Below are 22,908 nucleotides of genomic sequence, written 5' to 3'. Positions count from 1 at the left end.
TACTTTTGCCCTAACTAATTCTTATAAAAATAAAAATAATTCGAATTAATATTATTAGCTTTTAGAACTATATTTTTATCTAAAAAAATTATATTTTAATTCTAATAAGATATAAAATACTTGCTATAACTTTAATAAGCTCTAAATATACTCTAGTTAGATATTTCAGAAGTTCTATATTCTCTTTTTATAACTATTTATAAAAGGCAATATTAGTCTTTAGAATATTAAGTATAAACTAAATAAGAAGCTTTTATTAAAGCTTTAGAAATCGATATATATATACTATAATAATTCTTTTATTAATACTACTTACTTTACTTAATACTATACTATTAATAATTAGTAAATTAAGGCTATATATAAGAAGACTAAAAATATAAGAAAATAGAAACTGGCCTAGCCAAGTTTACTTCTAATATTATATTCTCTTATATTTCTAAGAAAGAGCTTAAGAAGCCTATATCTATTACTTTTATTAAGTATATATTTCTTTATAAATATAAGCAATATTTTATAAAGACTAAAAATCTCTTAATTATTAAATACTTTAACTATAATAAGTTCGGCCACTATATTAAGTACTATTTGCTTATATATAATAAGGAAACTAAAGTAGCTTTCTCTAGAATTAAATAAGGCCTAGTTTCTATTTTACTAAAATATCTAGTTCTTGTTTTAATAAAATATTTAAAGAATTTAGGCTCTAATTCTAGTATGAAACAGGAAAACAAGTATTTCTAAAGAAAGTTTTTATTTTAGAGACTTATAATATAAATTTAATAAAGATTAACTTGACTTGTCTAATAAAAAGAAATATACTTATAATACTTTATTTCTTTATCCGGTGAGATGTGGTTTATACTAATAAGGGGGCCTGGCTCAAGGCAAAAAAGGCAATAAATAACTAATATATTTATAAGTAAAGACATGCTTTTCTAGTCCGAGCCAGGCCCCCTTGCTAGTACGGGCCATATCTTATCGGATAAAGGAATAGGCTAGTAGCTCGCCGCCTGTACCTTCGAAATTTTAGCAGAAGCTAAAATAAGAAGGTTCTTTGAAGAGAAGAGAGCACTATACTTTCAGCGTTTTGTTTTTCCGAATTAATTCGTTTTTATTTAGTAATATCTTTGGTAAGCTAGTCTCAGCCACTACTAGCCACCGTTTCTTTTCTTATACTACTTTCTTTTCATTCAGTAATATTTTGCTTTAGTGTTTTGCTTTATCTTTTATAATAGCGATATCTAAGTACATATTCCTAGCATTGTACTTTTGCCTTCGAAATGAGCTAAAAGCTTAGAGAGAAAGTTCTTTAAAGAGAGGGAACGCTATGGGTTCGGCCTTTTCTTTCTCCGTTCATTACTAAAAATAGTTTATTCTTGGAGTTTTTCCGGCTTAATTTTAATATTAAATCAATCTAGAAACATTTTATTCTGAGGAAATATTCTTCCGTTCCGTGTTTTTATTACATAATACATATACTTTTAATACGTGGTTCGCCTATACCAATACCTTCTGTCTTGTCTAGGTTATTGAAACAAGTTCGGGTTTCGGCTTAGTAAGACCCCGTAATGTTTCTGACGAGAGGTTTTGTATAGCGAGTTTATTTTATTATTTTAATTAGTTCTGTTTATAATAATAATCGTGATATAATCAGGTGTAATTTCACGAGCTAAGCTAAAGTGAGACACAACCTGGTAAACCGACAAAAGCAGAGAGCTTGGCTTGTTGGCGTTCCACGATTAGAGCAAAAAAATTTTTGGCGTACGAATTGTACCACCTTACTCAAGCTGAAACTGCTACCTCCTCAATATTCAATTAGATACTAAGCGAAGGCATCTCACCTGACTTGAAATATCTTCCCCGTACCTTAAATACAAATGACCTACTTCGACTTCGCCTTTTTTGGCTATATTTTAAAATCTAAATTAGACCGTGGGGTTAGTAGAACCAAGTTCTTTTCCTAGCTCCCTCTATGGCAGACGTATCTTCAGATCTTATAGAGTACCTCAAGCTCGAAACCCAGTTCCTTCCCGAATATATTAAATATTATCTCTCGGATCCAGTTTATAGGAATGCCTGTCAGAGATAGTCGAGGAAGAGAATCCTTGGTCAGGGTGGGTTCGGAACGGTCTGGCTTGAGGAGGAGAAATCGGGCAAGCTAAGGGCCGCAAAGGAAGTGAGCAAGTATGTAATAGAGAAATCGAGTATTAATTACTAAAGGGAGCTTATTATATTAGCCAAACTTTTAAAGGTACGTTTTAGTTATTTTATTCCTTCCTGCTTTTGCTTTCTATATCCTTTTTATACCCTTTTACTTAAGTAAATATACTAATTAGTCTAAATCATTTTAGTATAGCCAATTTTTCGTATATTTCTATAGCTAGTATAAAAATATATAATTTGTCTTCTTTACTATAAAGTTCTTCTCATCTAATAACTTGGAAAGTTACTTAAAGGAACTCTTACTAGAAAGCTTTATAAAGTATATTATTACTTAATTACTTAAAGGATTAAAGATTATATATAGATATAAATTCACTTATAGAGATTTAAAGCTGCTAGTAAGTATTTGAAACTAATTAAACTTTTTATCTTTAATAAATAAAACGAGAAATAATAGTATATTTATTTAGAATATCTTTATTATTACGAAAACTTTATATTATAGATTAAGCTTAGAGACTTTAGTATTAGTAAATATATAATTAATAATAATACTACTCTTATAACTACTATTAGAATAAAAAGATATCTAGCTTTTAAAGTTCTAGGCTTCTTTAAAGATTCTAGCTAAAACTTTAGATATATAAATATAATTAATATTTAGTTTCTTGGCTTTATTATATACTGGATTTTATTTCTCAAACTACTATTTATATCTTTTAGAACTTTATTTATATATAATACTAATATATCTGAGTTTCCTATAAAGACTTTAATAATACTAAATATTACTTTAGAAGCTATTAAATTCTTTTTCGAATTAATAGTATTATAACCTAAATATTAGCTTATTATAAAAGTTATATCTAAAACAAAATAGATTAAAGGTATCTATATATTACCTTAGTTTATTAACTAAGATATATATAATATATTTCTCAAATACTTCTTTAATATAGAATTAACTTTAAGATATATAGAGATTTTATTTCAAATAAAACTATTTAAATCTAGTAATAAAATTATTCGAGATTTTACTAAAAGAAGTATATTTTATTATATTATTCTAGAAGAAGATATAGCTTGTATTAGAGATATATTCTTTAAAAATAAAAATAATATTAATATAAATAATTATATTAGAATAACTCTTTTATATCTTATTGCCCGAAAAGGCTAAAAGATAGCTATTCGAGTATTATTTAAAAATAATACTAATATTAAAGCTAAAAATAATTAATATAAAATACTATAATAAAGCTATTCGAATATTATTTAGAAAAAATACTAATATTAATATAAAGGAAAATACAAATAAAATAGCCTTATATTTTATAGTTAAATCGGGCTTAGAGGAAATCTCTTATTTGTTTTAAAATAATAGTACCTTAATTAAAGATAATACTAGTAATAAGTTTATTACTTTATATATTATTATAAGGGCAGGTAATAATACTCTATTAAAGTTACTTTTATTATTAAATAGTAATATTAATACTATTAATAAGAATAGTAATATATTCTTATATAGAGCTATTACTTATAATAATAAATTAGTAATTATATTACTTGCGAGTTATATAAAAAAGAATATCTGCTTTTTTCTTATATTTCTATTTCCGAAATTTAGACCCCTAATTAAAAATAAGAATAGAGCTATAATTATAAATATTTTATATAGAAAGAATTATATTAACTTTACTCAAATAGTAATATAAGCTTTATTAAATAAGAATAAAAGACATACAAGTAGTTCTAAGCTATATAATACTATTTATTACGGGAATATTCCGGCTATATTATGCTTTTTAAATACGGGCTTAAAAATAAATTAGAAAATGCATTTTAGGTAAAGAACTTGCTTTAATATAGTAGTTATTAAAGATAATATTGAAATAATTAAGGAATTCTTGAAATAGAGAGCTAATATTAATTTAGGGTTTAATAATATTAGTAATTTATTATTTTATATTATGGAATTTAATTACTTGAAATTAATAAAGCCTTTTCTTAAGAGAAGAGCTAGTATAGTAATAAAACTATTAAATAGATATAAGAAAACGCCTTTACTTTCTTTTATAGTTATTAATAATTATCTTGAAGTTATTAAAATATTTCCTTAATAAGAGAGCAAGTATTAATAAAACTAATAATAAGAATAAAACTACTTTATATTTAGTTATTATAGGAAAGAAACTATAATAAAATAAAAACCTATATAAAGTATACCAGAATATAAAATATAACTTAATAGTAAAATAATAGAATTAAAGATATAAATAATAAAGTATAAATAATATATAGTATATAAAAGCTTAATTAATTAAATATAAAAAAGAAATTATTATTTAGAATTATAGAAAAGCTAGCTTTTTTATATAATTTCTATAAGTTATATATAAAAGACCCTAGTTTTTATTATATAATTAAAACTTTAAAACTATTAAAATAAAGCGATTTTAATAGAATATAGCTTGTTATATTATATCCGATTCCTTATTTATTTATATTTATTTCCTAAGTACTAAAAACTAATAGAAAATCTTTATTTAGAGTTCGAAATAATAAAATAGTTAGAATTCCCCTTTACTAGTATTTCTAATTTCTCTTTAATATACCTAAAATATAATTTATTACTTTTAAATAGTCTTATTTTATATTCTCGAACTTGCTTAAAGGTAATTCGAATCTAATTAACTATATTCTTATACTAAATATAATATAGTTCTTCTTATTACTTAGTATTTGCCTTTAACTATTAGTTAATTTTAGCCTTTATAGCTAGATATTAAAATGGGTTATTATAGTAAATTATATTATAAATTGCACTAATATATTTCAAATAAATAGCTTCTTTGAATTTTATATTATTTATAGTATTCTTGAATTAGCTTTTAATAAAAGAAAAAAGCTTTTAATAAGAAGCTTTAATAATTTTATAGAAGATTCTATTCTTATATATTTTATTTTAAATAGTAACTAGGCTTATTAGAATTATAGTAAAAGGCTTTTCGAGTAATAGATTATTATTAAGCTATTTTTTAACTACTATTTTATTCGAGAACTATTATTTAATTATAATTCCAGACTTATAAATTATCTAGCTAAAGGCATTTATTTATTTAGTTAAGTAAATTATACTTAAATATTTTCTTTCTACTTTTTTTATTAGATATTTACTTAATTTCTTTATATTTTCCAAGTTAAAATTATTATAAATAGAGAAGTAATTAATGCCCTTAAGAACTTTTTTACTAAAAGAAGCTATTTTCTTATAGTTTATAAAGAAAATATAGCTAATATTCTAATTTTTCTTATTAAGGAAGAACTTGCTATTTAGAGCTTTAGTAATAGCTAGGTTATTAGTATTACATTTATATTAATAGTAATTAATATCTTTAGAAATATTATATTAGGCTAGCTAAAAGTAAATAATTAGATAAATAGAATATTTAGCTAATATCTTATAAAATCCAAGCTATATTAAGGGATCTGCTATTAGAAGTTAAGAGGCTAAAATAAAGTAGTTATTATCTAAATCTTTATACTTTAATATATATATATTTTTTAGAAATAAAACTATAATATTTTTATTTCCTTTATTAAGAGCTTTTAAATATTAAGCTTTTTAGTTTATTTCAGGTAATTTTTCTTATAAATATAGCTATTTATATTTAGATTAGAAATACTAGACTCAGAAATAGAAGCTATAGTATTAAATTAGAACTATAGATTCGAGTAAAACTAATCGGAAATCTAATACTTGTATTTATAATTTATAATTTTCTTATTTTTTAAAAAGAAATCCTATATTTTCTTATTTATTTAAATAATAGAAAGATATTTCTTATTCTTAATAACTTTATAGATCTTAGTAATTACTTTTAAGATATTTATAATCTTAATCTTAATTATATAAATAGAGAAAATATTAGTAAATTACTAAAGATATATTTTATAGAGAGTTTTAAGAAATCTATTAATAATTTTATAATACTTTTACTTATAAATAAGTTCTAGAATATTATTATATAATTTCTTAAAGATATAATTTCTTCTAATAACTAAATATTAACTTCTATTTAGCTAGTATTTTATAAGTATAGTATTTAGGCTTTTTATAAATCTTATTAGTTTTCTTTTTCTTGGTTCTAAATATATTTTTTATAGTTTTTTTAGATAGTATTTCTTTCTTGCTTTTTTTTACTTTATTTCCTAATATTTTACTAATCTTATACTTAGACTAGTATCTAAATCTATATTATTTATTAGAAGTTTTAGACTTAGTTTATTCTCTTTTCTTACTAGATTCTTAATTAGTTATACTAGCTTTACTAGTTTTACTAGTAGTACTAGTAATAGACTTTATTAGATTAGCTCTAGTTTTACTAGCTGAATCTAATTAAGTTATAGCTAAGATTATAATAGGGGCCCATTCTCTAGACTTATTATAGAAGCTAGAGAAAGATTTATTATTATAATATTCTTTAATAAGAATTCCGGAAGTATTAAAAATATATTAGCTAGCCTTAAGATTATTAGCTAATAATAGCTTAAAAACTAATTCTCTAGATTCCGAAATAGCTTTAGTATATTTAAGTATTTTAATAATATCTAATTTAGTAAATATATTAGTATTTTAATATTTCTTGTTTTTAATATATTCTAAAGTAGTTTTATTAATTAACTAAATAGCTTTATATACTAAAGCTTTTATTTTAAAAAGAAAATATAATTTTTTATAAATATTTTTATTAAGGTTATTATAAATATTATTAATATATTAGCTAAAGGCTTTATTATATAATATAATTCTATCCTAATTCTTGATTTCTAGACTATTTATTATAGTTTTAATCTTATTAAGCTTCTCTTATTTGCCTTTAATAATGCCTTTAATAATATTCTCGAATTTCCTATTATTAGCTTAGTAGTTCTTTAGTTTTTTCTTAGTTAATTCTAGTTTAGTTCTATTTTTAATAAAGGTTTTCTATTTTAAGAGCTTATTATATATACTATTTAGCTTATTAAGGATATTTATATTGAATTTAGTAATTATAGCTATTTCTTCTAGTATTAATAAGTATTCTATAATTATTTAAGCTTCTTTAATACTTTAAACTTTAATACTATTAATTTATAGGCTTTTAGTAATACTATAGCTTGCAAGAACTAGCTATTATACTTTACTAGCTTAAGGAATCTGTTTTTTTAGCTATTTTATTATTCTTAAAGAAATTATATAGATATTATTAGTATAATAGTTATAGATTATAAAATTAAAGATTCTCGAGATTATAAGAATTTCTTTTAAATATTTCCTAAAATAAAGAGTAAATTAAAATCAATTTGAATTATATAAAAGTATTATATATATTCGAGTTTTCTTTCTTTTTAGTAAGGAAATAAAGCTAATATAGTAATATATATAATAAAGAAAATAGATATAATAATTAAATATATTTAAGGTAATATAATTATAAATTAGAAATAATTATAGAAAATAAAATACAGAGTTAAGCTTTTATTATAAAAAAGAATACTAATATATATATTTAAGGAAATATAATCTGGAAAATAATTAAAGCAAGCTAAACTAAATAGAAATAATAGAAAAATAAGAAAGTAATATAATAGAAATATAAATATAATAATAATAGTATTTAAAGTATTAGAATATAAAAGAAAATAATAAAAGAATCTATAATATAAATATATTCTAATCTTTTATTTATTTAGAAATATTTCTATTAACTTAAAAATAGTATAAAAGAAAGAGAAATAATATAGGAAATATATAGAAAATAAGATATATAAGTATATTAAAGATATTATAAAAATATAAAGTAAGTATTAATAGAAAAGAAATTAGAATAATAGAATTAAGAAATAATTTAGAATAAGGTATTACTTTTTCCGAAACTAATCTATATCTCTTCTAAAAGCTAATTATAATATATTTAATATTTATTAAAATTAATTTTATATAATAGAAAACTATTTAATTAGAACTTTAAAGTAATATCTATATTAAAAAAGATAATATTAAAAGATTTCGAAGCTATAAAAAAAAGAATTATAAAATAATATAAATAGAGTTTATAGTATTATTATTAAGTTTGGAATAGTTAATATAGGAATTAATATAGTATATAAGAAAATTAGATATCCTAAATTAATATTAAAGATATAAAAGTTAAGATTATCTTTTTAATTATTTAGATAATATTTAATAGTAAAAAATAGAATAATAATAAGAATTAATAAATTATATTAGCTTTTTAAAGAAGTAATAAGTTTCTAATAAAGAAATAATATTATAATTAGAAAATAGGTTTTAAATAAGAAAAGTTTTCTTTATATAATATATTAGCCAGGCCTTAATATAAGTTTTAAAAGTAATTATAATTATATTAAAAAGAAAATAGGCTTTCTAATATAAAATAGGCTTTAAATAAATAGATCTAGTTTATTTAATATCTAAAAGATTCTTAGAATTATATATTATTAAGTATTTTCTGAAATAACTATTAGATTTAATAAGGTTTTTTCTTTTTTCTTATAAAGCTTTTAGTTAAATATTCTATTTATATATAACTTCTAATTAGAAAATTTACTTGAATATTATAAATAAACTTATAATAGTAGTTTAAATTAAGATTAAAATCTATAAATATTATAGTTAAGCTTTAAATTAGTATAAGCTATAAATATAATTAGTAAAAGATAAGTAAAGTTTCTAAAAGGTTTTTAGTTTAATTTTTTTTTTCTAGAAATATATAAAAGGTCTTTTTTTCTCTCTAAATATTCTAATTATTTATATTATTAAAATATTTAGGAAAGAATAGTACTTTAAAACCAAGAGTTTATAAGATAGTTTCTTAACTTTTTATTTATTTTTATATTAAAATAAAAGCTTTATTTTTAATTTCTAAGGCTCTAATAATAGAATTTTTTATAAGAAATATTATTTAATAAAGTATATAGTAATAGTAATAACTAAATAATAATAAGAAATAAATAATAGTAAAACTTATTTAATTTCTAGAATAGTAACTAATAATAATACTTTTTTAAAGGCTATAAATAATAATTAAAAGAAAGAAAATAAAAGATATATAAAGAATTAAAAGTAATAAGCTTTTTTTTTAGATTAAGAAAAGCTTTTATTATTAGATGCTTTTATCTAGTTTTCTATAAAAGAGATATATTTTACTTTTTCTAATTCCGGTAATTCTAAAATATATATAATAATACTAGTAGCTTTCTTAATTTTCTAAATACTATTTTATTTATAGTATTTTATAATTATTTCTTTTTCTAACTCTATATTTATTTTGAAATATTTATTTATAAATATATATTTATTATTAACTTGGTTTTTAGGGAAATACTAGAATTTATTTCTTTTAATAAATTATTTAAGTTAATTTCCGGTATATATTCTCTAAAATATAGTATTATTAAGCTTTTCTAGTATAGAATATTTCTTTAGTTAATTCGTATATTTTATTTTATATAAGCCTAGCTAGTAGTATAATAGCTTTATATTTCTTAATTTATTTTAATTTATTAATTTAATATTATATATAAGAACTAGATTCTTTTCGGAAATAGGCTTTAAATAAATCTAGTAAATAGTATTAAATTACTTCTTTTTCTTTTAGTATCTTTAATTCTTTTAGTATCTTTAATTCTTTTTTATTTTAGCTTCTTTAATATTTTTATTTCTTATTTATATTTGCTTTATATATATTTCTAGAAATATTTCTCTATTATAAACTTTATTCTATTTAAGTATTCTTTAGATTAAAAAGTATATTTCTATAAATAATATAGCTTCTCTATTATAGACTATATAAAAGAGAATAAATCTAGTTAGTTTATATATAATAATTCGGTTAGTAAATAGAATATATAATAGTAAGTCTATTTAGGGCTTTTTCTTATCTATTATAAGAGTAATAAATACTTAAATTATTAGTTAATATTTTTTAAAATTATATTATTACTTTTAAAATTATAAGCCAAAATAATAATTCTATTAATTTCTAGTTTATTAAGTTCCTAAACTATTATTTCTTTAAATTCCGATTTATTATTTATTTTAAGTTATCTAAATAAACTATATCTATAAATAATTTCTTCCTAAATATATTTAATAATTTTCTTACTAGTTGGATTCTTTAAAGGTCTGGCTTTAATTTATCCTAAGAAATTATTTCTAGTAATAACTAATAAGTTATATTTCTTATAATCTAGTAGCTTAATTATATTAATTCTAAGATAATAAAAAAGAAATATAGTTTTTATTAGATATAGAGCTTTTTCTTGTTTTCTTTTACTCTTATATTAATAGACTTTATAAGTTTTAATATATTTCCGTATATAGCTATAGTAATCTTTCTAATAATAATAGCTAGTTACTAAATAAAAAGTATTTTCTTTTCTAATATATCTAATCTTATTATATAGCTCTTTAATAATAATCTCTTTTTATTCTTAGTTATTAATAATAAGCCAAAATAGATATATTTTAAATATAATTCTCTATAATAATTAATCTCTTATATTATAATTTAAAGCTTCTTTATTTAACTTGCGAAACTCGGCTTTTAATATTTCTTTTAGCCTAGAAAATATTATATAATATTATATAATATTCTAGTATTATTTAAAATAGCTATTATTTAAAGAATCTAATAAAATAGTTAGGTTATTAAATAAAATATAAGAGTTAGTATTATTATTTACTATTTTACTAGAGGTTATATATAAAAGACTATAGCCTTTACTATATAATTTCCGGATATTATTATTTATTAATATTACTAATTTGTTTTTAGATATAATAAGGCTTTAATTATTAATTTCTAGTAACTAAATACTATTATCTAAATATTTAGTAAAGGTCTTAGAAGTCTAATTTCTTAAAATAATATTATATAACTAAATAGAAACTATTTCATTTAATTAAATTTTCTATTTAATAGATATTATTCTAATAGTATTAAGCTCTATTACTAATTATTTATTAATATTCTTATTATCTTTAGTATTATCTTCTTATTATAGATATCTAGATAATTTATTAGCTATAATATATTTAGTTCCCTTAATATACTTAATTTTAAAGTTAAATAGTTAAATTTATACTAGCTAGTAAATAACTAGAGTTCTAAAAAGATTTATAGCTACTTTATTTAGCTATATAATAAGTATATTAGTATCTAGCTTAAGAATAAAATAAACTTTATATAGCTAGAATTATACTTTTTATAAATATTTTATTAGTTCTTAATATTTTCTTTTAATAATATTATATCTCTATTTAGTATTATTTCAGATTTTAGACTTATATTAGATAACTCTTTTTTTCTCTTTATTATTATATTAGCCCAGACTTCTATTCTATTTATCTAGGCTAGTATCTATTATTAATATAATTATTCTCTAATTTTCTAATAAATTATAATATAACTTATAAAGTATTAGAATAGTAATAAGCTTTTCTTAAAGAATTTATATAGTTTATACTTATTTATTATCCTATTTTTATATTACACTTTTCCTTATTAAGTAATAAATAGGTTTAGTAATAATTATAAAGCCTTTAATTTAAATATAATAATAAATAATAATCTTAATAAATGCCTTGCCTTTAATTATATTATTATAATATTTCTATTTTAAAATCTTAGTAATTCCTGAACTTAAAAAGCTTTTTCTGAATATTTTATAGATAAAGCTAATAATAACTATTTTATTATAATAGAACTATAATTTTTCTCTAATACTAGCTCTGGCTTATTTGATTTTATTTAAGGTTATATTTAGGTTTTAAAAGTATTTAAATATAAAATACTAAATATTAAATAAAGTAAACTATTTATTATAGTTTATATAAGGTCTCTTTATTTTAATATTATTAATAAATAATATAGTAATTTTGGAAAATAAATTCTTTAGAATAGTTATAATAATATATATAAACTATATAATAGAATTAGTAGCTTTCTAAAATAATATAATTATTCTTAATAGCCTTAGAGGTATTATAAATATAATTAAATCTCTATTACAAATATCTAGTATAAGTTAATTATATTCGAAAAAGAAATTAATTAGAAAAGTATAAGTATATTTAGTAAATTTCTCTGAAATTTTATTAGTAAATAGAAATAAATTAGTATTTTATAAGATTACTAAATTTATCTTTATAGTAGTATTAATTAGCCTATAAGTTCTAGTAATCTTTTTAGTAACTAAAAACTATAAATTCTAATAAGGTTTATTATATTTCTTAAGAACTTTATAATTTAAATATTCTAATAGTATTTTTATTATTATTAGTACTAGAACTTTAGAATATAGGAAATTCTTTTTTTACTAGGCTTTATATTTAATAGTTTTAATTAGAATAAATAGGCTAATATTTTTATAAACTTTTCCTATTTCTTTCTAATTAAATATAATTATATTTTTTTAATTAATTATTAATTCTCGAAATATAGCTAGTTTTTCTTTCTAGAACTAGTTACTAATATCTAATTATTTAAAATAACTAATATCTTTAATAAAAAATAGTTCTTATATTTCCTAATATATTTCTATAGGTATTTTCTAGCCTTAAATCTTTTAAACTAGTTCGAATATTTACTAGAACCTTTTCTAGTTCTATTATTAGTATTTACTAATTAAATTTTCTTATTTTTTGTCTTATATATTTCTATAACTAGAAATAAACTATAGTTATTATCTTTATTTTTAAGGGCTATAGCTATTTTCTCTAGTATTATTTTTATTTAATCTCTAGAATTTATAACTTTCTTATTTAGTTCTTTTTTATTTAAATATAAAAAGTGCCTTTTTATCTAGTATTTTAAAGTACTTTTCTTAAGCTTTTATAAATTCCAGAATTCTTTCTAGTTTTAGATTTCTGGTTCTATAGTTTCGGAAATATATTTCTTTATTATTAGAAGATACTATTTTATTTCTTTTTTTAGAAATATTCTTATTTAATATTTTTTTTGCTTCTTTTTTTATTAAATCCGGAATTACTCTTAATAATACTCTAATTAGAGCCTTTTCTACTTTAGTTTCTCTAAAAATATTATTTATTTCCTAAATTTCTAAATCTAAAATAAAAGAATTTATAGAAAATTCTAGTATTTTTCTATTTCTTCTAATACTATTACTAGTTATAATACTAGACTCTATTTTTTTAATTTTTTTTTTTAGTTTCTAGTTCTATATTATTTAGTTCTTTAACTTTAGAAACTTAATATTCTTAAACTATTACTTTTTTTTGCTTTCTAGTATTTTTTAAAAATAAAATAATTATAATAGTATAAATATTCTAATTATTTATAGAATTAGTAAATTTTTTATTTTATATACTATTATTTCTATATATAATGTCACGATTCCCAGATGCCCGGCATCTGAGATGCCTCGCCAGATGCCAGATGCCTTCTAGGCGCACGTGACGCGGCCGCCTCGCTAGGGAAGTATGCTTGGAATGCACTGGAGATATTTAGAAGGCTAGCCCCTTCGGGACTAGCGCACTGTGGGGTGCATATACTCCCTCGCAGCCTCCTGTATTCTAGTTTTCCCTTCCTTAGCTTTGAATCGTCTTCGTAAGGGACCTTCTACCTTGCTTTCCAAGCCCTGAATGCCGTACCCGTAATATATAATATTTATCTTTATTTTTGCTAAGAATAATTAACTAAATAGAATCTTTAAAGCTCTTTTAACTAGAAAGCAAATATCTTTATATTTTATTCTATTTATAACTTTAGTTCTAAGTTTTATTATTTCCATAAATTCAAATTTAATATTAGTAATAATAAATATTTAATAATCTATAATATTATATATTATTTTACTAATATTTCTAGAGATTTTTTAGAGAAGAATATTAATCTTAGCTCTAGTATTAATTATTTCTTTATATTTAATATTATTTTATAATTCTCGAAATATAAATTAGAAATATAGAGATTATATAATATATTTATAAGTTAGTAATATCTAAATATTAATATTATTGCCTTTAAATTAAATAATTCTATTAGTATTAGATACTTAAATTAATATTTCTAATTTCTTAAATATTTTATTTATTATATAAGCTATAGCTACTAGTTCTATAGATTTTCTAATTTGCCTAATTATATTTAATATAATAGTATTTCCTATTTATAGAATAGTAAAATAAAAAGTATTATTCTTAATTTATTAGTTTTAAAGTATAATAGCTAAATCTAGTATTTTTAAAGCATTAATAAGTATTCTTATTTTTTTCTGAGTTTTTAGAAATAAAATAGTTATTTTCTTTAGTAATTTTATCGGAATATTATTAATTTTAAAAGTTCTATACTTATTATAATTAAAAGTAAATTAGATTCCTAATTTATTCTATTTATCTCCAGAAATATTAATATTTATATTCTTAGCTAGGCTATCTTTTTATTTATTATTTCTTAAAGTAGTATTTTTCTAGTCTCTTATATAAAATAGCTTTTTTTTAGCTTTAGCTTATTTTTAGAAAACCTCTTTAGCTATTTCTATCTCTTTTCTTTTTTTCTTTAATAAGAAACCTATTATAATATTAATAGAAATACTATTTATAGCTAAATCTGAATACTATTTATTAATTTTAGAATCTAAAGTATTAATAATTCTAATATAATTTCTTCTAAAATAAAATAGCTATTTAGATTTCCTAGATTTAATTTATTTACTTTTATATATAAATTCCGGTTACCTAGTTTCCTTATTTCTTTCTTGCCTAGTAAATTAAATATTTTCTATTACTTTTTGGAAATTCTTAGATTAAGTATTTAAGTTATAATTAAATTCTTTTTCTTAAACTTAGAAAATAATTTAGTTAAACTACTAGTATTTACTAGTAAAGAAAAAAGAAATGCTTTTTTATTTAGGCTTAAATAAGTCTTTATATTATCTTTTTTTAAATTAGTAAATATATTTATAATTTATAAGCTTTTCTATTAATAAATAATAGAACTAAAAGATATAAATATATTCTGAATTAATAATATTATTATTATCTCTATTATAGTATTTATAATAAAATCGTTTTTTTGATTCTAAATTTATATTATAGGCTATATTAATTTAAATAGCATTTTCTAATTATATTTGAAACTAACTTTTTTTAGAATATAATTATTTAGTTTCTTTATCTATTTTAGCTTATTTATTATAGCTACTATAGTATTTTCTATAATTTTTATTATAATTTCTAGTATATTTTTCTCGAAAACCCGAATTATATTTATTAGGCTATTAATATTATTATTTCTACTAGAATTAGCTAGCTTATATAAATAGACTCTAAATATTTTCTCGAATTATAATAATAGCTATATTAAATTATCTCTATAGGTTTTCTTGAGTTATAGTAATAATAAATAGTTTTTCCAGGCTTTTTACTAGCTAGTTAATATTATTTCTTTTAGGTTTATTACTTTTAATAGGCTTTATATAATTAGCTATAGGCTAGATTTTCTTTTTATTTATACTTATAATAGATTTAGGAAATATAATAGAAAAGACTAATAAAAAGTAATTATTTTCTAATTTAGGAACTATATTATAAATTATTATATCTAAATATTCTTATTTAAATCTAAATATATTTAAATTATTAGTAATATTAAAATAGTATTTCTTCTTTTTATATTAATAAAATATTATTATTTTCTTATATATCTTATTATATTTATAAATAGAAATATTTATAGGCTTAAAGTTTGTATTTTTAAGAATATAATTTCTTACTAGAATAAATAATTCCCTTATAAATTCCTAGTACTAAATAATTTTATTTATTTCTTTTCTTTTTAATAATTTCTTTAATACTTTATTAAATATATTAATATAAGACTTAGAAAAGATTCCTCTATTCTAGACTTATATAATAATCTAATTAAAAAAGTTATAGCTAATTTTAAGTATTTTCTAGTTATATTCTCGAAATTCCTTTAGTAAGGCCTTAAAGAACTTGGTTTTCTAGTAATTTCCTAAATTATTAGTATAGTATTTTAATATAGCCTTAATTTAATTCTTATAAATAAAAGAAATATAATAAATAATTTTCTTTCTTTTAATATTATTAGAAATATAATAGTTCTTATATATATCTATATACTATTTTAAGAATATAGAAATATTACTTTTCTAAAATTATAATACTTTAGAAGCTTTTATAAATAGTAGATTTAAATCTAGTACTAATATATATTTGTTTTTAGCTATATTAATCTTAATAATTTCTTCTATAACTAATTATAGAATTTCTATATCTGAAACTTTTACTAATAAGATTTCTAAAAAAAACTAACTTTCTATTTAAGTATATCTTTTAGTTTAGAAACTAGAATTTGAGAGAAATTAGTTAATAATAATAAATATAATTTAGATTCGAGTTTCGGTATTAGTAATAATAAAATAATAGCTTTTCTAGTTTTATTTCTATTATTTATATATTTTTTCCCTATTTTATTAGCTTAATACCTATAGTATTTTTACTTAATTTTACTAAACTAGATATATTTAATAATATTACTAAAAGTAATAATAATAATAATAAATATAATTTTACTAATTTCTTTAATTTCTCTAAATTCTCTTTTTTATCTTTATTTAGTATCTTTTTTTTTCTCTAGAAACCTCTCTAAATTATTTATATAATTTCTTATTTCCGATTTCTTTTTAATTTTTATTTCCGGTTTCTATTTACTATTTTATTTAAAATTAAAGATATTTCCTATTTTAAGTATCTTTTCCGTATTTAGAAGCAAGCTTTATATAACGGCGGGATTAAGGCAATGGCCAGGGCTTAAAAATCCAGGAAAATCCCATATATTGAGAATACTAAGCTAAAGAGAAGAAGGAGAGAGAGAGAAGGAAAGGGGATAAAAGAAGGGAAGTACTAGCTAAAACTATTGAAATGCCGGCTAGCTAGGTGAAACTAGTTATATAATAGCTATTTCTAGCCAGTATTATTATACTTTATTACTAAAACTAAAGTTATTTCTATTTCGGTTTTTATTATAACTAAAAATAATATATAAATTAATAATATAACTTTATTTCCATATACTAAAGTCTACTTCTAACTAAGATCTAACTTATACTATTTTAGTATAATATTTTCTATTTTATTTCCTTTATTTCTTTTCTTTTTATAATTAGCCTCTATTTTTATTATTCTTATATATTATATTAGTAATTATAGCTTATAGCTAACTTGTATCTAAGTTACTAGATATATTAGAAATTAATATAAGATACTAAAATTAATACTTATATATCCTTAATATTTTAGCCTTAGGCTCAAGATATTATAATAGCCCTTTTTTCCCCAAACTTACTAAGCTAATAATCCGCCTTATAGAAATCCCTTAGAACTTTATAAAAGTATTATTTTAATTATAAATCAAGAGATTACAGGTTTTATTCCTATATTGCTTATTATAAAATATATGAAAAGAAAACTATAATAAGATAAAAACCCATATAAAGTATATTAGAGTATAAAATATAACTTAATAGTAAAAATAATAGAATTAAAGGTATAAATAGTAAAGTATAAATAGTATATAGTATATAAAAGCTTAATTAATTAAATATAAAAGAGGGATTATTATCTAGAACTATAGAAAAACTAGCTTTCTTATATAATTCCCGCAAGTTATATATAAAAGGCCCTAGCCTTTATTATATAACCAAAACCTCAAAACTGTTAAAACAAAGCGATTTTAATAGAGTATGGCTTGCCGTACTACATTATATAATAGAAGTATTTGGATAATATAAAGATTATTAAATTATTACTTGATTGAGGTACTAGTACCAAGATTATAAGTAAAGATAACGTTATGCCCTTATATAAAGTAGTATGGAAGAATCTACCTTTGGTAATCAAGCTTTTAGTCATATAAGGTATAGACGTGAACCGCCGAGGGGACTATATAGGATTACCCTTAGATGTGGCAGCGCTACAGGGGTATTTAGAGATGTTTAAAATCCTCATGGATAGTGGAGCTAAACTTATGGCGGAGCCTGATAAAGGAGTATTCACCGTCGAACGGGCTAAACAGGGTAAGAATCATGAGATTATCAAGTTAGTAATGTCTAAGCGGCGCTGGCCTAAGTAATGGAAGTGACGAAAGTGAATAGCTATGACGGGACAGTTGCCTTGCTTGAGTGTTATTCATTCTTTTGGAGCATACCGATATTTTATTTTTTAAGTATCTCTATTGTTAATTTGTAATAAGTCCTTCTATAATCTTCCAACCGTTTTTAAAGACGCCATTGTTTTCACGATGAAACTAGGCTTCGACTTCATCTTGATTGATGCTCTCTGTATAATCCAAGACTCACACTCTGACTGGACTCGGGAGGCTTCTAGAATGCACAAAGTCTATAAGAATGGTGCTCTCAATATTTCAGCTCTGGCGGCAGCTAGTGACCCGGAGACGGCATCATTGTATGTGGCCAAAGAATCGGCCGTTCCCGCATTCATGGCAGATGCGCTGTGGCTAAACGATGTGAGAACATATTGCGTTATCCCGGAAGATTCTCATTTTAGAAGCAGCATCGATACAGCGGAATTGAACCAAAGGGGATGGGTATTCCAGGAGCGGTTCCTGAGCCCTCGGACATTAAGCTTCGGGGCACAACTATTCTGGGAATGTGCTCATGGAGAGAGCTGCGAAGAATTCCCACAGAGATTGCCACCGGCAGTCCGATCGTTTTAACCTTTCAAGTCACAACAATTGAGAGGTGATCCCAGTGACGATGATCCCAGTGACGATGATCCCCCAGTTGACTATATAGCGTTGGATAATTCCATACCTGCATTCTACAAACACTGGCGGCAACTCATCAAATCGTACTCCAGATGTTAATTTACTACAAACTCGGATCGCTTGCCAGCACTGTCTGGAGTTGCCATGGAACTGGTCTTGCAATACCCCGCTCATGGAGACAAGTACCTAGCTAGACTTTGGGAAGGCGACTTCCTTGAAGAGTTGATTTGGTGCGTAACTGACCCTTGGCTGCATTCCCGGACCGAGGAGTCCTATCGTAAAAATGCTACAAAAGAATCGTCCAGCGCAGCAGTGGCAGTTACATCCATCCCGTCCTGGTCCTTGACGTCGTCGGATTTCCCAGTCAAATTCTCGAGAGAGTACTATCGAAAGCATGGCGCTAAGGAACTTTGCAGGAAGGAGAAGGTGGATATTTTCTTAGAAAATGAGGAATATCCCTTTGGACTTGTTATGGGCGGTGTGGCCAAGATTCATGGACGATTATATCGAGCCTCAGAATCGGCAATCTGGGAGGAGCATGGGTCGAGCCACTACGATTTCCAGAACAACCTATTCTTCTCATACCTACATTCAGTCCCAGATAAGCACGCCGTACGGATGGACTCGAAGCGTTCAAATAGCCTTGGCGACAGACTATACATATTTCCGGTGATGGCCGAAACCCATCCAGGAGACTGGAACTCTCGCAATTTGGACATATTCTGCCTAGTCTTGACGAGCCTCACGGCAACGTTAGAGACCGAAGGCCACACTAGTCTGTTTTCAAGAGCCGGACTGGCAAAGTTAATAGGGACAGTGCAAGAAGGGATTATCGCGTTCTCTAAGGGCTCGAAGGAATTGCTACTAGGAGACTGCCTTGGAGAAAGGCTGATTAAGATTCGATAGATAACCCGGATATTATTATCACGATCCGACTAAACTGTTATGACACGTGCGAACCCAGGGCTCGAGGATCGACAGGCAGCGGCCTATATAGAGAACCCTAACGGTATTCCATGCGCGAAAACATCACAAAACGCGAGATCACCGAATCCGCATCTTCAAAGCCCTCTGGTTCAACCTCCTTCTGCTGGAGCTCGGCCTCCAGATCTACAATTTGCTGTTCGAGCTCTTGGATTCTGGCGCTGAGCTTCGTATTTGTTGTGATTGAATGTCCCGACTCTTCCTGATTGCCCAAATCTTCCGCATCCTGATACTTTGCGTCTCTATGCATTTGGACTCTAACTCACTTCTGAGCAGTGTGTCAAAAAAGTAATCAAGAATTTTCGAATATTCATGAATATTCATGATTAACTTGATTAGAATATGATTACCGGAATGCTCAAAAAATTTGATTAGATTAGAATATATATTCATGAATATTCATGAATATTCATGAATACAAGTGATTACTCGTTACGTAACTATAATAAATCAAGGTTTACTTAATAATTATTAAATAATTAGAGTATTTATTAAGCAACCCTATTTAAACTAAGCTAGGGCTTATAAAATACTAGCTAAATATTAATTTTCTAGAATAATAAATGGATTATTCTCCTCGAAATCTTGTTTTTTTCCTCTTTGCTTTTCCTTTTTAATCTCTTCTAATTTATCTTTAAATAGCCCCTAGCTTTTTAAGTAAGATATTAGCTCAAAGGTACTCTTATTAAGTCTATTATATAATTTAGATATAATAAGAGCGCCTTGAGAAAAGAATCTCTTGCTAGTGGCTAAAGAAGCCGGAATTCCCAAATATTTCCTAGCTATTAAAGCTAAAATAGGAAATCTAGTAGTATTAGACTTCTAGTAGTCTAAAAGTTTAGTCTATACTTATATTAGTACTAATATATTAAAATATATTAAGAAAATATTAGCTAGTTATTTAGTAGAATTTAAATAAATTTTACTTACTTTTTTATTTTCTCTCTTTTTTTCTAAATAAGTTATTAATTCGTCTCCTATATTAGAGAACAAATTAGTAATATATATATCTAAGTTATTGGAGTCGGAATCGGCTATACTAAGATCCGAGAAATCGGATTTAGCTTGAGATATATTATAATTATATTTATATCTAAATTAAAAATTAATTATTAATTTATTAAAAACTAATAAAAGGAATTACTTATATATTATAATTAGTCTTTAATCTATTATATATATCCGAAGATATACTAGTAGATAAGCTAATACTAGCTAATTCTTCTTATTTAATTCGAGAATTAAGAATAAGAACTAAATATAAAGCTTTACTTTTATTATCTAAAATACCTGTTTGAGAATAATATTTTCGAAGCTTAGTTATATCTTTATTAATAGTATCTGTAAATACTTTATTTTATTAAATATTAGTATAATATTATTAATAATATAAGAAGAATTTAAAAAAAGACTTATTTTAAATTTCTTTTTAAAATTTTCGAGTTTATTATATATTTTATATACCTCAGATATAATATAATATATAGTCGGATAATTTTCGGCTTATAACTTAGTTATAGCTTTAATAAATATTGAAATTATATTTAAAATATTATTTAAATAAGTAAATTTAATATTAGTTAAAATAAGACTTTTATTTTTAAAAGCCTTTAAATTAGAACTATTAATAATTACTTTAATAGCTTTATATATATATAAAAAGTTCTTTAATATATAATAAGTTAAAGACTACTGTATTTTTTAATTTATAAATAATTAGTATTAATTAATAATTAAATAAATAAATAAATAATTACTTATTAAATTAAGAGAATCGAGTATTTTCTATATTAAAAGCTTTAATTTGAGCTTCTAATAATCGTCGGTTTTCTTAGTTATATTTAAGACCTATAATAGTCTTTCTAATCTTTCTTTAAATTTATAAATCTATAATTATTAATAAATCTCTTATAAATTATATAGGAAACTTACTTATTATTTATTCTTTTTCTTTATTTTCTTCTCTATCTTTAAGTTCTTCTATTTCTTACTTATATTAATCTATAGAATAAGAAGTATTATAATTATTTTTAATAAAAGCTTTTAAAATATCTTAAATTACTAAGTTTAATATATAAGCTATATAAGAAATATCTCCTTAAAATTTAATGCCTTTTTTATTATAATACTTTATAAAAGCCTTTAATAAGGTATTATTTAAGCTAGTATTATCTCGAGTAATACTAAATAAAATATATTAGTAATTATTTTTTAAAAACTAAGATTTATATTACTTACCTAGTAATATTATATTTAATATTATATTATTTTAAAGCTTCTAATAAAACAGAAAGTATATAAATACCAGAATATATATTATTTAAGTCTTTTATAGCTAATAAATAAGACTTTAATATAAAATCTTTATTTATAAAATATCTAAAATAAAATTAGTTTATTTTTTAAAAAAAATTATTTAATTAATAACTTATTAATTTATATAATAATATCAAGAAAGGCCTTTTAATTTATACTTATTTAAATATCTAAAGTAATAGAGAAAATTCCTTAAGATTTAATATTTTCTCTTAATTCTTCTTTAATATTTAAACTTTTTTTAATATAATATAAATTAAGCTTATTTATAAATATCTTTAAATATTAATATATATATATATATAAGAGGGAATTTAATAAAAACTTACTAATTTAAATAAGATATTAGTTTTTTAAAACTAGATATAATAATAGTTCGAAAAGAAATATTATTATTAATAATAAAGTTTAATAATAATTCCTTAAAATAATTAATAGTAAAGCTTTCTTTATTATAATTCAGCTTTTAATCTAGTTAGCTAATATAGTTGCCTATATCCCGTTGCCTCCTAGATATACGTAACGCGGCCGCCTTGCTAAGGAAGTGTGCTTGGAATATACTGGAGATATTTAGAAGGCTAAGCCCCTTATGGACTAGTAT

General features: G+C 21.8%; 2 protein-coding genes across 2 annotated transcripts; both read left to right on the top strand.

Moving 5' to 3' along the window:
- Positions 1-18,476: 18,476 nt before the first annotated feature.
- Positions 18,477-18,956, top strand: K444DRAFT_543649 (uncharacterized protein; the record flags this gene model as incomplete). The annotated part of the gene is made up of 1 exon (XM_024875980.1): positions 18,477-18,956. A coding segment is annotated over one exon (480 nt), but the record flags the coding sequence as incomplete, so codon positions are not given.
- A 195-nt stretch (positions 18,957-19,151) lies between these two features.
- On the top strand, positions 19,152-19,913 carry K444DRAFT_636312 (uncharacterized protein; the record flags this gene model as incomplete). Its single annotated transcript, XM_024883983.1, has 1 exon — positions 19,152-19,913. The coding sequence occupies one exon, from the start codon at positions 19,152-19,154 to the stop codon at positions 19,911-19,913; it is 762 nt and encodes a 253-aa protein (XP_024729363.1).
- Positions 19,914-22,908: the final 2,995 nt, after the last annotated feature.

Source organism: Hyaloscypha bicolor (assembly GCF_002865645.1).
Source record: "Hyaloscypha bicolor E unplaced genomic scaffold K444scaffold_175, whole genome shotgun sequence".
NCBI classification, from domain to species: Eukaryota; Fungi; Ascomycota; class Leotiomycetes; order Helotiales; family Hyaloscyphaceae; genus Hyaloscypha; species Hyaloscypha bicolor.
This window is presented reverse-complemented; position numbering and strand designations above follow the sequence as displayed.